Source organism: Cetorhinus maximus, chromosome 17, assembly GCF_964194155.1.
Source record: "Cetorhinus maximus chromosome 17, sCetMax3.hap1.1, whole genome shotgun sequence".
NCBI lineage: Eukaryota > Metazoa > Chordata > Chondrichthyes > Lamniformes > Cetorhinidae > Cetorhinus > Cetorhinus maximus.
The window spans coordinates 37,452,991-37,470,933 of record NC_135895.1 but is presented as its reverse complement, the minus strand read 5'-3'; the positions used below and the strand labels follow the sequence as shown (position 1 = coordinate 37,470,933).

Genomic DNA, 17,943 nt, shown 5'->3' with positions numbered 1-17,943 from the left:
ATATGCTGTCTGTACATTTTAAGAGGAAAATAATCAGCAACTCAAAAACGTTTTAGAAAAGATTAAAAATATGCTTTGAGGCAAAGTTTAGTTTTGAGCTTTTAAACCCAATTATATAGGAATAGAGAGCTAACATCTTACTTCCTGCTTTTTAAGTGTGTGTCTCAAACTGGGCAGTGCTGGTTGTTACTGGCCTGTACTTAAGACCAGTTCTTTCCTATGAACAACAGTGCACAACCTAGTTATTTTTTTCATGAGATTGTGGCTAAGAAGCTTTCTCAGGGCAAAAACAATTTTTACTGACACTTTATACATTAAACAAAACTTTATTAAATAAAACAATAAAAGGAAAAGACCTGAAATGTAAAGATCAACATCCTTGAAGAAACAACCATTGGGTTTTATTCTTCCAGAAAAAATGATCTGGTTTGATTTTCACTGTACATCTAATCTATAAAATCTCTGACCAGAAGAGTTAACTCTTAGATCAATTCCCAGTCTAATAGTTCAAGCAGCTAGCATTTGTAAATGTACATCAGTGTTCTGGAACATTGGCAATTGGCCAGGATTAGTTAGTTCTACTGGTTTCTGCTACTTAGCTATATCTTCCTTTCCAAATTATTGAGTGGCACTGACTGAGTAATCCAACTTCCAGGATCCTATTTGTCCTAGACTCCAATTAGAAAGTATGTGGTGCAGAATACAGAGCAGCATCTTAAAAAGATATCTTAGGGAAAGGGGCCATTTACTGCATTTTTGTCTGACTCATTGACGTTATATTTCTTCACCAAATATACACGAAAGGTCAAATGTTAGAGTGAAATTGCAAAATAATTTGGGACAGTCACTACAAAAGGCTATTTTTATAGTTTAATATATATGTACTTCAGAGTTTTAGTGAGGATTAACATAAGGGAGTTAAAAAAAGTGTGCACAAGTAAAATGTCCTTAACCAAATCTTGCTCTTCAGGGTGACAGACTGTACTTGTCCAAGACTGGTATTACCAAAGGTATAGTGCCAAATAAGACATTTCAAATAAAGCATCCTTAACTTGTAATGCAGTAATCTACCTTACTACTTTTCTCCTGTGATCGTTTAAGTTCCTTTGTATCAGAAATCTGGTTCAGCAGTTCCTCCTCTTGTCTCCCTAATAAGCAATACAGTACAAATTCATTTTAATTGGGTAACATTTATTAGATAATAAAAATACCCTTATAAAACTCTGCCTGTTGCCTTTCTGAACTAAGAATTGCTGATAGCATTTCCATCAATACTACATTCAAGAAAAAAAAATCATAAGCCTGATTTTAAAAAAGTGGTTACTATCATGTCAAATCAAGTGCCTATTGTCTGGAGTAAAAAATGGAGCAGGAATAGGCCATTTGGTCCCCCCAAGCCTGCCCCGCCATTCAATAAGATAATGGCTGATATGGCCCAGGCCTCACCTCTTCTTTCGTGCCAGCTCCTCATAGCCCTCAGCTTCCCGATATTTTAAAAGTCTATCTACCTCCTCTTTAAATACTTTTGGTGCTCTAGCCTCCACAACTCTGAGGTAGAGAATTCCACTACCCTCAGAGAATAAATTCCTTTGCATCTCAGTTTTAATTAAGCGTCCACTTATTCTGTAACAATGCCCCCTAGTTCAAGATTCTCCCATTAGTGGAAACATCTTCTCAACATCTACCCTGTCAAGCCCCTCAGAATCTTGTATGTTTCAATAAGATCACCCCTCATTCTTTTAAACTCTAATGAATAAAGGCCTAACCTGTTTAGCCATTCTTGATAAGTCAACCCCTTCATCCCAGGAATCAGCCTAGTGAATCTCTTCTGAACTGCCTCCAATGCCAGTATATCATTTCTTACATACGATGAACCAAAACTGTACACAATACTCCAGGTGCGGCTTCACCAATACCCTGTACAGTTGTAATAAGACTTCTCTATTTTTGAACTCCAACCCCCTAGCAATACCGGCCAAAATTCCATTTGCCTTCTTAAGTACTAGCTGCACCTGCATGCTAACCTTTAGTGTTTCATGCACAAGAACACCCAGATCCCTCTGTGCTGCACTTTTCTGGAGTTTCTCTCCATTTAAATAATAGTCTGTCTTTCGATTTTTCCTACCAAAGTGCATGACCTCACACTTTCCTACACTAAACTCCATCTGCCAAGTTTTTGCCCACCCACTCAACCTGTCTATATCCCCTTATAGATTCCTCATGTCCTCATCACAACATGCCCTCCCCGCTACTTTTGTATCATCAGCAAATTTGGATAATTACACTCTGGCCCCTCTTCCAAGTGATAGATTGTAAATAATTGAGACCCTAGGGCTGATCCTTTTGGCCCTCCACTAGTTACGTCTTTCCAACCTGAGAAAGACCCATTAATCCCGACTCTGTCTTCTGTGTGTTAACTGATCCTCAATCCATGCTAATACATTACCCCCAATACCGTGAGCTCTCATCTTGTGCTATTATACCTTTTATGTGGCACCTTATTAAATGCCTTCTGGATATCCAAATACACTACATCTACCAGTTCCCCAACTCTGCTTGTTATATCCTCAAAGAACTTTAGCAAATTTGTCAAACATGATTTCTCTTTCACAGAACCATGTTGATTTGTTTGTTTGCATTATGCTTTTCTAAATGTCCTATTTCTTCCTTAATAATGGACTCTAGCATTTTCCCAATGACAGATGTTAGGCTGATTGGCCTATAGATTCCTGCTTTTTGTCTCCCTCCCTTCTTGAACAGGGGCATCACATTAACGGTTTCCAATCTGCTAGGACCCTCCCGGAATCCAGTGAGTTCTGGAATATTTCGACCAATGCCTCCACTATCTCTGCAGCCACATCCTTTAAAACCCTTAGATGCAAGCCATCAGGTCCTGGCAACTTGTCTGCCTTTAGACCCATCAGCTTCTCAAATACTTTGTCCCTCGTGATGGGGGCTGTTACAAGATCTTTCCTCCCATTAGCTCCTTGCTTATCTGATATCTTTGGAATGTTTATAGTGCCCTCCAACATGAACACCAATGCAAAATATTGGTTTAAATTATCTGCCATTTCCCTGTTACCCTTTATCAATTCTCCAGTCGCATCCTCCAAGGGTCCCACGCTCATTTTAGCTACTCTTATTCTTTTTAATACCCGTAGAAGCTCTTGCGCTTTGTTTTTATATTTCTTGCTAATTTACTTTCATAATCAATTTGCTCCCTCTTTATTAGCTTTTTAGTCATCCGCTGCTGGTTCCTAAAAAATTCCCAATCCTCTGGGCTACCACTAGTTTTCGCCACTTTGTATGCCTTAGTTTTTGATTGGATACTCTCCTTGACCGCCTTTGTTAACCACGGGTGGTTTATCCTTCTCGAGTCCTTCTTTTTGACCGGTATGAATTTTTGCTGAGCATTATGAAATATCTGCTTGAACGTCTGCCACTGCTCATCCACTGACCTTCCCAGCCCGCTTTGGACAATTCTTTTTTCATACCTCTGTAGTTGCCCTTATTTAATTTGACGACACTGGTTTGAGATCAGAATTGCTCACCCTCAAACTGAATCTGAAATTCTACCATGTTGTGATCGTTACCCCCTAGAGGACTCGAAACTATGAGATCTCTTATTAATCCTATCTCATTACTTGCTCTAAAACAGCCTGTTCCCGGGTAAGTTTTGCAACGTATTGCTCCAAGAAACAATCCCGGATGCACTCTACAAATTCGTCTTCCATGTCACCCCTGCCAATCTGATTTGTCTAGTCAATATGCAGATTAAAATTACCCATGACAATTGTAGTGCCCTTCTTACACGCCTCCATTATTTACCGCTTTATACTTTGTCCTACAGTGAGGCAACTCTCTGTACTGGGGAACGAAGAGTTTGTTAAATATTTTGTTTTTGAATGTTAATATAGGGAACTGAAAACCGTACAATAATGGCTATGCAAGTTTCTTCATGTGACATGACAAATTCTATAGTATTGTTATCGAATATGGGTAGAAAGAGGCTTTGTGCACATATATAAGTTATATTAAAAATGCCAAGTGGTCTCAACATTCCAAACATGATGCACTTCTAGGTCACACTCTGCTCAAACGAAAACAGTCACATCTTTCTTCGTTATTGTGTCTTCTCAAGCCAGGCACCATCCTAGTGAACCTGCATTGTACTTCTCAATATTCTTCATTCTATAGTCTATATTATTGCTCTTGTTGCTTACTGCTGAATCTGGCTGGATTGTGTCAAGCATTACCATGCTGCCCCTTTAATGCTCAAATCCTCTTAATAGTCCAGGATCAACATAAAGGGTAAGAATATTTCCTACTATGCATAGTGAGTACACTTCAAAAAGTACTTCATTGGCCAAAAAGTGCTTTGGGATATACTGAGGTCATGAAAGGTGCTACATTAATGCAAATTCATTCTTCCTTCCTTTTATAATACTTTCTTGAAAATTGTCTCCTCATACCCCTCTCAGTCTCTTCCACTCTTACGTCTTACATTGTGCTTCTTGTTCTGAAGGTGCTGCCTTCCAATGCTCACTCATTCTTACCAAGGCACCAGAAACTTTGCAGCTTCTCTACCATCTTCCCCACCCACCTTGATCTTGTCTCTTCTATCAGACCCAACTCTTGGCTCCTTGATGCTTTCCTCACCCGGCTACCTTTCCTGGTCCTAATGGTCACTGACAATGTTAATGGCTTCCACTGTTGTGTACTGCCCCATTTCATTCCACCCAATCTCAACAAATCCTCTTCAAAAAGCCACCTTTGATCCACTCCCCACACCTCCCATAATTACCATTTAACATCTAACGTCCCTTTCTTTCCAAGATAGTTGGATGTATTGTCACACCTCTACTTCAAGACCAGCACTTCCATAACACCCTATTCAAATCCATTCAGTCTAATTTCTGTTTCACCCACAGGACTGAGGCCATGACGGTCAAAATCATCAACAATATCCTTGCTAATTGTGACCATGGTATATAATCCTCCTTGATCTCTTTGCAGCATTACACATGGTACTATTATTATCGCCACTCGGTGGTCCACCTCAGAAGGCCTGCCATTCCATGGCTCTACTTCCATCTGTCGCACGACTGCCATTGCATCTGCAGCAATGACTTCTACTTCAGCCCCTGTTCATCACCTCCAGATTTCTCCAATGATTCATCCTTGACCTTCTCAATTATATGTTGTACATCAGTGACACCACCAGTAAGCACAGTGTCAGATCCCAAACAAATGCAAATAACATCCAAGTCTACCATAGCCCAAAACCTACTCAAAACACATTGACCAAGCTTTCAGTAACCTGTCCTAACACTTCTGTGAAAGGCTTGACACCCACTGCTTTTATGAAGTGCCTTTGGAAGTTTTCTGCATTGTAATCAGTACATAAGCATGATTTTCATTAATAACAACGTAGAAGTTCTTTCAAAGAAGCAAAAGGTAAGTGAAATGTAGCAAGGTTGTAATCTTGCCATTTCTGATAGATTTTTTGTAGGACCTATGGGGATTGACCCAGAATGTATGGTGCATGTTGCTAATGTCTCCATATTCCCCTCAATATGTCAAATACCACTATGTTCCATCGGTGTAGTTATGAAACGTGCAGTAAGTCATGATTTTTTTCTAATTCGTCCGTGGGATATGGGCTTCACTGCATTTATTGCCCATCCTTAATTGCCTTGTTCGGAGGGCATGTTAAGAGTCAACCACATTGCTGTGGGGGTCTGGAGTTACATATAGACTAGGCCAGGTAAGGCCTTCCCTAAAAGACATTAGTGAACCAGAGGGGTTTTTACAACAATCGGTTATGGTTTCATGGTTATCATTAGACTTTTAATTCCAGATTTTTATTCTGCCATGATGAGATTTGAATCTAGGTCCCCAGAGCATTACCTTGGGTCTCTGGAATACTAGTCCAATGACAATACTACTATGCCACTGCCACCCCAGAAAATGCAGGTTTTTAAATTCTCCCACATTACATGATTGCAGATGTTTCAGTAATGTGGATCAAACGTCTACTTTGATCTCTTCCCCATCTCTTTAAATTTAAATAAAAGTTTTACTTATGGCATAAGGATCCTTTCATCTTTTGTCAACAGGAGAAAAGGCAAAAACTGAAAACACACCAACTGTTCCTAATCTACAGACATCAAAACATAACAACCCATTAAGGCATGCACTTACGTATTTTATGCTTCATATTATCAATCTCCCTTCGAAGTGAATCATGTTCTTCACACAGATCTTTTTTGCTGTGAATGAAGCATTTGATTAAAACATGCTTCCACTGGATTATTCATCAATTGTCACCAGTTTTTCAGGAGACAGTCAAATATTATCATTGATAAAGTAATTATAGCAAGCTTCATGGTTTTAGTATATTTTTCAAAATAGTATTAATTTAAGCGGACCAAGTGACAAGACTAATTTTCATGCCTGCAAGAACAGAAATTGCAACAGTGGTTAGTTTTTTAGTAATAGATCAAAGCACAATTTCTCTAGTCCAATCAATACTTGCGAAGTAAAACTGAGGATTACAGTTAAAAAGGAGAGTTTCTTTTTTCTGAATTATCGTATCAGCTTCATTGCTCTATCAATGGCTTTGAATAAAGTAATGAAATTCAGACACAACTTTAATACGAGAACAAGGCCAGAAAAACTGCAAAAGCAACGAGGACAGTTCTTACCTTTCCTGGATTTCTTGCATTAGACTAGAAATTGTGATTTTTCCATGAATAAATCTCCCATCCACTTGTCGTACTTGCTCCCGCAAGCTGTACATTTCATTTGACATCTCCCTCCGCCAGTCGTCCATCTTCCTCTCCAATTGGAAATCCAAATTTCTTTCTTCAGATCGACTCTGTAATTGGCGAATGTCCTCTGTGTCAGACAAAATTGGTAAATTGAATTCAGATTGCATTTTTATGAAAAAAAGTTAGTATTTAAAAGTAAAAATGTTTTAAAGCATTACCTTCTAACGATCGGATTTTCTGCTGTTGCTGCAGCTTTTCTGTTTCAACTCTCAATAAAGCTTGTTGTAAATATTCAATGGCCTGAGTACACAGAGAACTGTATTGACCACCACAAATGAAAATAAGTATGTATACAGTCAGAAAAGACTACTTTGGAGAAAATGATCTATTTTGATGTCTCTGTATTGCAGGAAACGTATTACTTGCTAGTATGCAGACTGTCACTTCGAGGGTGATGAGTCACCTCTGTCTAGATGGTTCGTGGAAAAAATGTTAGATGCAAGTTCCATCCAGATCACAGAAACAGTACAGCAGAATATCTGGCAGAAGAGGGGGAGACAGCAGCATAATGTGACTGGGCTAGTAATCCAGAGGCCCAGGCAAATTCTCTGGGTACATCGGTTCAAATCCCACCATTTAATAAATAAATCTGGAATTGTAAAGCCAATCTCAATAACGGTGACCATGAATCCATCATTGATTGTCATAAAAACCCATCTTGTTCACTAATGCTCTTTAGGAAGGAAATCTGCCATCCTTACCTGGTCTGGCCTACAAGGGACTCCAGGCCCACAGCAATGTCTTTGACTCTTAACTGCCCTCTGAAATGGTTGAGCAAGCCACTCAGTTCAAGGGCAGTTCACGATGGCCATCAAATGCTGGACTTGACATCGACAACACATCCCATAAAAGAATAAAGAAAAAAGTGGTGCCAATTAAGTAGAAACCTGGATACACCAGATGTCTAGAGGTGACGTCTAGCCACCCCACATCCCAACCAGGCCACTGATGCAGGATGCGAATGGGGACAGGGATTCATAAGACCATACAAAATAGGAGCAGGAGTAGGCCGTTTGGCCCATCGAACCTTCAACAAGATCAGGGCTGATTGGATTGTGGCCTTAACTCCACTCTCCCTCATAACCCTCGACTTCTTTATCAGTCAAAAATCTGAATATATTCAAGCCTGAGTTAGACAATTACCCAACCTTCACTGTTCTTTGTGGAACTGAATTCCACACATTAACAACCTGAGACACAAAATTTCTCCTCATCTCCATCTTAAATGGGAGACCCCTTGTTTTTAAAAACAGTGCCTGCTAGTTCTAGATTCCCCCATGGGAAGAGACATCCTCTCAACATCCACCCTGTTATGCCCCCTCAGGATCTTATGTTTCAATAAAATAACCTCTCATTCTTCTAAACTCCAATATGTATAGGCCCAACCTGTTCAAACTATCCTCATAAGACAATCCCTTCATTCTAGAAATCAGCCTAATGAACCTTCTCTGAACTGCTTCCAATGCAAGTATATCTTTCCTTAAGTAAGGAGACCAAAACTGTACATAGTACTTCAGCTGCAGTCTCACCAATGCCCTATACAGTTGTAGTAAGACTTCCCTACTTTTATACCCCATCCCCCTTGCAATAAAGGTCAACATTCCATTTGCCTTTCTAATTATTTGCTATACCTGCATGGTAACTTATGATTCATGTACAAGGACATCCAGATCTCTCTGTATCACAACATTCTGTAATCTCTCTCTATTTAAATAATATTCTTTTATATTCTTCCTGCCAAAGCGGACAACCTCACATTTTTCCCACATCATACTCCATCTGCTAAATGTTTGCCCACTCAATTAACCTATGTCCCTTTGCAGATTCTTAGTATCCTCCTCACAACTCGTTTTCTTACCTATCTTTGTATCAGCAGCAAGTTTGGCTATAATACAGTCGGTCCCTTCATCCAAGTCATTAATGCAAATCTTAAATATTTGAAGTCCCAGCACTGATCCCTGCAGCACTCCACTAGTTACAGTTTGCCAACCTGAAAATGACCCATTTATCCCAGAAACTGTTTCCTGTTAGTTAGCCAATCCTGTCCATGCTCATGCCAACACCATGAGCTCTTACCTTCTACAGTAACTTTTTATTTGGCACCTTATCGAATGCCATTTGGAAATCCAAATACTGTACATCTACAGGCTCCCCTTTATCCACCATGCTTGTTACATCCTCAAAGAATTCTAATAAATTTGTCAAACAAGATTCCAAAACTGGCAGTTCCAAAGTCTCCTGTCTAGCAGAGACTCAGCAGATTACAAATAGTTGGCAAGGCAAGGTGTACCAAACAATTCACATGAGCACCAACTGGAGGCCAGCCTAAGATCCCTGAATAGAGATTTTATTCACTGACGTTTTGACCAACTTATGGTCAAATTTCAGAGGTATGGTGAAGTGGTTGTGTTGGGGGAAGGGAATCCTGTACTCCTGAAGTAGCAACACATACCACAGTATGTGACCTCTAGGGGGAGGCACCTTTATAGAGTTATACTTCTGATAGCCAGTGAAGGAAGAAACCAGTGCCAACCTTTACTTGATATAGATTTATTCACAGGCTGAATCATTACAGTTATATACCTCCTAGCTTAACTCACACCTGGCTCAGTAAGTGTCTCTTTATATGTGCTCAAGTAACCATTCAATCAATGCCCTCCACCTGTACATAATTAACCTCAAATGCTGCAAACAACAACTGGCAGGGGCACCCACCTATCATGTGGTGATTATGGGATCTCACCTTGATTCAGTGAGCTTTGATGGGGTCAGTGCCAGAATTTCCTGGTGGAGATATCATGGTTTTTTTTATAATGGGATGTGCCTGCAAGGAAGCAGAGCTAATTATTTGAAGTTTTTGGACACATGATAGGTGAGCGTCTGGATCAGGAGTTAAATGTGACAAGCCATACAATTTCCAGTGTATACCTGATCAACAAGATGGTTCAGTCTTAGTTTGTGTAAAGGGTCACAATTGGGGAGCAAGAGCTTGCTTCAGGAAGTGTAGCTTTGCACCGGGTTTGACCAAGTATATCTGGTGTGTGCAAAATATTGCACTGTCATTAGCATCTGAAGGAAACATTTTTGTTTTGGACTCTATTTTTGGGTTACATGTACGGACAAGTACAGTGACACAGACTATAGACTATATTAAATTTACACCATTCTCACTTACTTTTTCACACTTACCTTTCCTTGAGATTGTAGCTGCCTGTAGATACCCATTAATTCCTCTTTAGGTAATTTATAGCTTAACATATCCGAATAAGAATAGGGTTCTGTAGGGACTGATATAGGATCACTGAACCGAATATGTTCCATTTTATCAAGTGAGCCAACTAAAAGGAAGCAAAAGGACTTAAAATAATAAAACCAAACTAATGACAGCTGCATATTTTGGTGATTGCACCAGCAAATAAATATTTATTTCTCAGGTGTTCCATACTCATTTCTCTTAGATGGCTTATTTTCCCTTTGGTGCAATTTTTCCACCAGAATCAGAGAGAATAATCTCTCCTTGCCAGCACACATTTGCTTTGTTGTGTGCAGTCATTGCACACATGAGAAATCCAAAGTCTTGATTATAATGACATGGCAATAGAATGGAGGGAAGTTAAAAGTGTGCTTGAAACAGGGCGCTCTCACATACCTTCCAGTGGCCATACTAAGAGGACATTAGCATAACCATGGGGGCATGGTTCTATCTTCCCAGGGGAGATAGTGACATAGTGGTAATGTCATTGGACTAGTAATCCAATACCCCAGGCTAATGCTTTGGAGACGTGAGGTCGAATCCCACTATGGTGGCTCAATTATTAATTATTTTAAAATTTAATAATTCTAGAATTGAAAATTGGCCTCAGTGATGGTGACCATGGAACTACCATCAATTGTTGTAAAAAACCCATTTGGTTCACTAATTTCGTTTAGGGAACTGTCCTTACCTGGTTTGGCCTACATGTGACTCCAGATACACAGCAATGTGGTGTTTCTTAACTGCTCTCTGAAATGGCCTAGCAAGCCACTCAGTTGTGACAATTAGGGATGGGAAACAAATGCTGGTTTTGCCAGAGGCACACACATTCCATGAAAAAAATTTTAAAAGCTGCAAAATGGAAAATAAGTGATGCACCCTCAGAAATAAGAAAATTGTGATTAATTTTAACCACAAACGAACATTCATCTATTACATAAATAAAAGAAAAAACACATACCTTTTGCATAATACCCTGTTGTGTTCAATCTTTCCTGTCAAGGGAAAAAGGCTTTCCATTAATTTTCAGTGCTATATAGACATGTTCAACAGTAATATTATTAGAAATAGCATATGCCTGGATTTTGCAGCCAGTGACAAAGAAACAGCACTCACTGTCCATTAAGATTTCAGCTGCCCACGACTATACATGGGCTTTTGAACAACTTATGGTCATCAGGAGCCTGATATAGTGCAGCACCCTCAACAGGGGATCTGGGACCTGTGTGAACAGGGCAAGCAACAGTGCATCTCTTCAACCAATCAGGTTGAAGGATCCTTACTGAGGCACACAAAGTCTGAACCAGGAAGTATAAGTTAGAATATTCAATTCAATGTAAAATCATGTACAGAAAGCAAAATAGAGAGGGAAGGCAATGTGAGATTAAGGGAGAGAGGTAAAACAGATACAAAGAGAAAGGAAAATAAGTTGTTTTTTTTACTGAATCCCAAGAAATAGTTAAAATCTGACAGAATAAAACTCCACTCTTGTAAAAGTAAATTTTCAGTGGCAGAGAGGCATGTTTGGCTGCAGTTAAGAATTGTCTTCATTAAAAATTCTTTTATACTTGAATGGGCAAACCCTAACTTTTTCTGGTGTATTTCGTTGGTAAGTACAGTAACCTCACAGCCTTTATCTGTTTGAATCTCACAATGACAAAGTTTGTGAAGGGGCAGGGCAAATCATTTCTACATTTAACAGTGTATGTGCGAACAAGGGATCTTGCTGTCTATTTTACTCTTTAATGATGGTGAGTATTAATGGTCTCACATTATTCCTATCATAAAACCTGGGCCAGTGTTGTGACACATGGGTTGGTACTTATTAGCTTCTTGATTGTCATTTACCACCAGAAGGATGTGTGGGACACAGTCCAGCTATGTAATAGGGATGGGAAAGATAGGCCAGAGGAGAAGGGGAAGGCTGTACAAAATTTCTTTCTCCAAGTTGTTCTTGTCGCACTTGTCAACAGCACAACCAGGTGGTGGTCAAATGACCTACTTCCATGCCTCTCAAATTGATTAAATTGAGAACAACATCATTCTGATATTAGTGCTATGAGTTTTAGTATTTCTGGCAAGCTGGTGACACTTATGCATCAGAAGCCACGAGTTGCATTGCACTAAACTTAGCAGTGTTACTGATTGAATTGTGTTAAGCTGCAGAACATGGCAGCCTGCTTGACTGGCACGACATTCACAAACATTCACTCCCTCCGCCACCGATGCACAGTAGCAGCAGTGTGTTCCATCTACAAGATGCACTGCAAGAATTCACCAAGGCTCCTTCAACAGCACCTTCCAAACCCACAACCACTAGCATCTAGAAGAACAAGGGCAGCAGATAGATGGGAACACCACCGCCTGGAAGTCCCCCTCCAAGTCACTCACCAAGTCAATATATCGTCCTTCCTTCACTGTCACTCGGTCAAAATCTTGAAACTCCCTTCCTAATAGCAGTATGGTGTACCTGCGCCACATGGACTGCAGCAGTTCAAGAAGGCAGCTCACCACCACCATCTCAAAGGCAACTAGGGATGGGCAATAAATGCTGGCCCAGCCAGCAAAGCCCATATCCCGTGAATGAATAAAAAAAAAGCTCCAAAGATACGTACAAATTAATAAATGGAAGAGCAGAGGATGCATGCAGGAAGAGAGGGCTAAATGAGGTTGCAAAAATAAGGAGTGGTGAGGCCATTGAGGAATTTGTAGATGTTTTTGTAGTTGATATGGAGGCAGAAATGGAGCCAGTGGAGGTTGGATAATGCAGAGGTAATAAGGGAATAGGACTTGGTGCAGGATAGAATGTCCATTGTGATTTGTACAAGTTAGAACTCAAGAGATTAGCAGAGAAAAATCAAGATTGAATATGAGAAATACATGGATGTGTATTTCAGAGGCAGTGCAAGGCATGGGCAGTGCCATGCAATGTTGCAGTGGTGGAAGCAAGCAGCTTTGGTGGTGGCAATGATGTGGACTTTAAAGTTCAGTTCACAGCTGAGTTGAAATAACACCTTTAGTACTGCATCCAGTTCTGATCAAGACACTAGGGAGGCAATCAAGCGCTAGATGCAGTTCAGAGAAGAGCAACAAGAGTGGTCCTTTGTGTCAGAATTCAGGGGTGAGAGTTGAGTTTTCAGCCTCAGAAGGTGGTAACTGGGCGGAAATCTAATAGGTAATATATGATAATAGAAAAGGTAGATTCAAGAAATTACGTCAAACTAAACTTGAAGAATAAGAAAGTTGATACATTTCCAAACTAGTAAAAAGCAACATAGGATTGAGGTCAAGAAGTTCTTGTTCACATGCAGGGATATATTTTCACCTCTACCATCAGGCAGGGAATGGACAGTAATGGATTGGCCATCCATTTTATATTCTGTCCAATTTTAGTTTCCATTGGCATTTGACCTAGGAGTAGCACCATGGAGCACTAGCAAGATTGAAGTCAATGGGAGAAAACTCTGCACTGGTTGGAGTCATACTTAGCACAAAGGAAGGTGGTTGTGGGTGTTGAAGGCCAATCGTCGCAGCCCCAGGACATCATTGTAAGAGTTCCTCAGGGTAGTGTCCTGGGTCTAGCCATTTTCAGCTGATTCCTCAGTGATCTTCCCTCCAGCATTAAGTCAGAAGTGGGGGTGTTTGCTGATGATTGCAGAGTTTTGAGTTCCATTCACAACTCCTCAGATACTGAGCAGTCCATGCCCACAAACAGCAAGACTGGACAACATTCAAACTTGAGCTGATAAGTGACAAGTAATATTCATGCCACACAAATGCCAGACAATCTTCAACAAGAGAGGATCAAGCCTTGCCATTCAAGGGATTGCCATCACTGAATCCCCCACCGTCAACATCCTGGGGATTACCATTAAACAAAAACTTAGCTAGACCATCCATATAAATATTGCGGCTGCAAGAGCAGGTTACAGGCTGGAAATTCTGCAGCAAGTAACTCACCTCCTCAAAGCCTGTCCTTCATCTACAAGGCACAAATCAGGTGTGTGATGGAATACTCTCCACTTGCCTGGATGAGGGCACCTCCAACAACACAAGAAGTTCAACACAATTCAGGACAAAGCTGCCCGCTTGTTTGGCAGTCCATCCTTCACTAATACATGTGGTAGCAGGGTGTACCATCTACAAGATGCTCTGCAGTAACTCGCTAAGGCACCTTTGACAGCACCTTCCAAACTCGTGACCTCTATCACCTAGAAAGATAAGAGCAGCAGATGCATGGGAACACCACCACATGCAAGTTTTCCTCCAAGCCACACCCCATCCTGACTTACAACTATGTCGCTGTTCCTTCACTGTTGCTAGGTCAAAATCCTGGAACTCCAGGACTAACAGCACTGTAGGTGTTCCTACACCACATGGACTGTAGTGGTTCATGAAGATCACCACCTTCCCAATGGTAATTAATATTGGCCTTGCCAGTGATGCTCAATCCCAAGTACGAATTAAAAAGTGGCAATTCATCTCACAGAGTGATCAACAAATGCAATGTACTTCAGACTAGAGTCGTGGAGCCAAAAATCCTGAGCCTATTTAACAATTAGCTGCCATATGCGGGAGCTGCAAAATTTTTTTTACAAATTAAATAGAATAGACTGAATGGTATTCTTTCTCCGTATTTATCTTTTGATTTTGTATTTTCTCATCCCTGGTTCCACCTTAGTGAATCCATGTCGCAGTCATACACTGGTTAATATCCCATCTATAATGGGATGTCCAAAATTGTGCATGATATTCAAACAGTATGGGCCTGAACTTCGCAGAGTGTCAATCAGAGTTGGATTGCCACTCCGCTCCTAGTTTCCTACCTCAAAATCCAGACAATCCTTTCTCGCCCGGCGTTCCAACTCAGGCCAGGTGAGAACTATATTGGGCAGAGCATTCCTGAGGCCTTCAATCAGAGGTAAAGGGACCAAGCCCCCTTTTTACGGCACCAGCTACTGTAAAGCAGGTATGTTTAAAAGGTCCAGCCACTTTCAAGCCCGGGAGAAGGTAGGTTTGTAAGGTAAATGGGTAGGATTGGAGGTGGGGTGTGTCAGGTGGTCAGAGGGGTGGGGTCAGGTGGTTAATGGGGGATTCAGTTGAGGGGAAATCGCTTGGTTGGGGTCAGGTGGTCAGTGTGGGGGCATCATCGGTGGGGCAGGAGTCAGCTGGCCAGTGGGGGCAGGTTGGTCAGGGCAGGTTAGGTGGTCAGGGGGGGATGGGGTGCAGGTGGTTGGAGTGGGCCCTGTGGAGGGTCAGTTGTATAGTTACCCAGGAGTCTGAATTGGTTTTAATTATTCTAACTTTTCCTGGATAACTATTAATGTAAGACAGTCAGAACCATCCGAAGTTTACAATTTAAATCGTATTTTCAGATGGTTCCGATTGCAGGGCGATTGCCCAACGGAAGTTTGAACTTCCCGGACAATTGCCAGGCAATCCTTATCTGGGGACTTTGGGGTGCCCCTCATTTATGACTCTTGGAAGCTTAAAGTTATGGGCTATTATGTTCCTTAACCAAACAGCAATAATTATGAATATTTAACCCACAATTTATAATAGAGAAAAGTCACAAACCAGTGTGTAACTGTTTTCTACAACAGTACTTACAAATATCTAAATCAAAAATGTAGCTTGAATTTTGCTTTAAAGTGGCCTGGGAAGAACTTTGAACACAAACTACATTTTGAGAGATTTTCTGCAATCTGATAAAAGGTTCTTTATTTGATTCTTACAGTTGAAAGTTATAAACTAAAAGGAAGAATAACATATTCATTACAACAACATGGCACACTTACCTTGATTTTTGCTACGTTGCAATCGGTATCATTTAGTATGGAATTAAGCTGAGTGTCCCAGTTCATGTTCTGTTACAGGAATGTAAACATAGCTTATGTCAATAGCAACCGCAAATACATGACCAGGCAGCATGTTAATCAACAAACTTCACCTTTTTGGCAGGTTGCTATTTTTGCCAATGATAAATTAGTATAATGTTCCCATGAATTTTGAAACAAAAATATCCATCTCATTTTTTAAATGGGACCACACAAATATATTAATACTGGCCAAAATAATAATTTGCCCATTTATATAGTAACTGTAACATAAAAGCATAATCAGATAAGAATGCAACGCGAGCCAAAGAGGGAAATATTAGGAGGGGTGATTGAAAGTTTTGTCAAAGAAGTGGGTTTTAAGGTGGGTCTGAAAGGAGGAGGGGGAGATGGAAAGGCAGAGAGGTTAAGGGAGGAAATGCCAGAGGGACTAGATTCCTGCAGGCATGGGCAACAAAATAGGGTGAAAGGAATAAGGAACACGTAAGGGACCAGAGCTGGAGGAATGCAGGGCCGGAGAGGGTTACAGAGATAAGGAGGAACAAGTCCACAAAGAGGCTCAAAAACAAGGAAAGGAAATTTAAATTTGATGCTTTGAGAGAGTCAGAAGCCAAAATAAGTCAGAGATCATAGGATAATGGGTAACCTGCGGCCTCCACCAGCTAGAAAGACAAGGGCAGCAGATGCTTGGGAGCACTGCCACCTGCAAGTTCCCCTCCAAGCCACACACCATCCTGATTTCGAATTGTGACTCATTCTAGACTGAATGTCAGAGAGGCAGAGAACACAGTCTTTGGGAGAAAAATATTAAGACACAATTATGTTTTCTAACATTTAATTTAAGCCTCCCTTCAAAATATGAAATAGGAAGTTTTAGGTTAGGTAGGGTAATGGCACCCAATTATTCTATGGCAAAAATTTCCACATTTTTATTGTCTGATTAGTAGGAACTATTGATGTTGCCAATTGTAAGAACAATTTAGTTATTAACTAGATATTTTTAAAACTTACTCCAACAACACAGCCACTTCTATCCTGTCAAAATCTCTGTATGACATCAAAGTGCAACTGAGTCCTAACTTTCTTCAGTTAAATGAGAAGTCTTAAGATTTAAAATTTGGTTTCTGCCATTACACTCCAATACTTTGCCACCTCCTCCAGTCACTCATGGTGAACAAAACTATATACAGCCTTTGCAACATGCTCAATCTTAAGCTGAACTCCAAACAACACGGTGTCTGTCACCAAGATCACTTACAGCCACCTTTTCAACTTTGTCTGGTTCCATTCTACCTCAGTCTCTGAAACCCTAATCCATGCTGTTGTCACTTCCAGACTCCAATACTTAAATGTTGTCTTCGATGGCCTTCTATCAAATTCCAATTTGTCCAAAATGCAAGTGCCCTGTTGAGAGTGGTGGGTGGCTGAGTTGGTACTATTGATAGAGTTGATCTACAGGGACTTCTTAGGTGGAAACATTAAGTTTATTTACAAGGTACTCAGCAGCAACTACGTGTGCTTTCAACCCAAACTCTATCTCTACACTACTGACCACTGAGGTAGCCTGTACTACTCTCCTATTGGGTAAAGATCATGTGATCTTCCTTAACAAGTATTATTCTTAAAGGCATATTACACACTAAATAAAACCATAAATACTACACAACCCCACAATAAGTTTGGCTCACCCAGCAGCTCTACACCTACACAGGCTCCCTACACCACAAAACATTCAATTAAAAGGGCAAATACTTCGACCTCTGCAACAATCAGTTGGATAAGATAAGGGGTTTAAGAGTTCAGTCCAGTATCCATCAGGAGTTCCGTATTGCAAATGGTCAGATTCAGTCTGAGTACCTGGAACGGTACATGGAGTTAGCGGCAGGGGCCAACATCTGGCTTTGAGTCTTTCCAATATCGAGCTGGAGGAAGTTGTGATTCATTTCAGAGTTGATGTAGCAACAGTCTGACAACAGATGTGGCATCGTAGCATCCGCGTGGAAATTTATCCCAAGCCAGA

The 17,943-nt window shown here is 40.6% G+C and overlaps 1 protein-coding gene across 5 annotated transcripts in view; it reads right to left on the bottom strand.

Moving 5' to 3' along the window:
- Window positions 1-17,943, bottom strand: part of LOC144692322 (uncharacterized) — a 38,021-nt gene that overhangs the window by 19,625 nt on the left and 453 nt on the right. For 2 of the 5 annotated variants that reach the window (XM_078561020.1, XM_078561021.1), the window contains exons 2-8: window positions 15,885-15,953; window positions 11,048-11,081; window positions 10,023-10,171; window positions 6,992-7,073; window positions 6,708-6,900; window positions 6,205-6,272; window positions 1,072-1,148 (exon numbers count right to left, since the gene is read on the bottom strand). In XM_078561020.1, the coding sequence (XP_078417146.1) occupies window positions 1,072-1,148; window positions 6,205-6,272; window positions 6,708-6,900; window positions 6,992-7,073; window positions 10,023-10,171; window positions 11,048-11,081; window positions 15,885-15,950 (669 nt within the window). In that variant the 5' untranslated portion in view covers window positions 15,951-15,953. Of the gene's footprint in view, window positions 1-1,071; window positions 1,149-6,204; window positions 6,273-6,707; window positions 6,901-6,991; window positions 7,090-10,008; window positions 10,172-11,047; window positions 11,082-15,884; window positions 15,954-17,181; window positions 17,495-17,780; window positions 17,908-17,943 lie in introns of those variants that run through there. The other 3 variants (XM_078561019.1, XM_078561017.1, XM_078561018.1) reach the window with 3 other exon arrangements.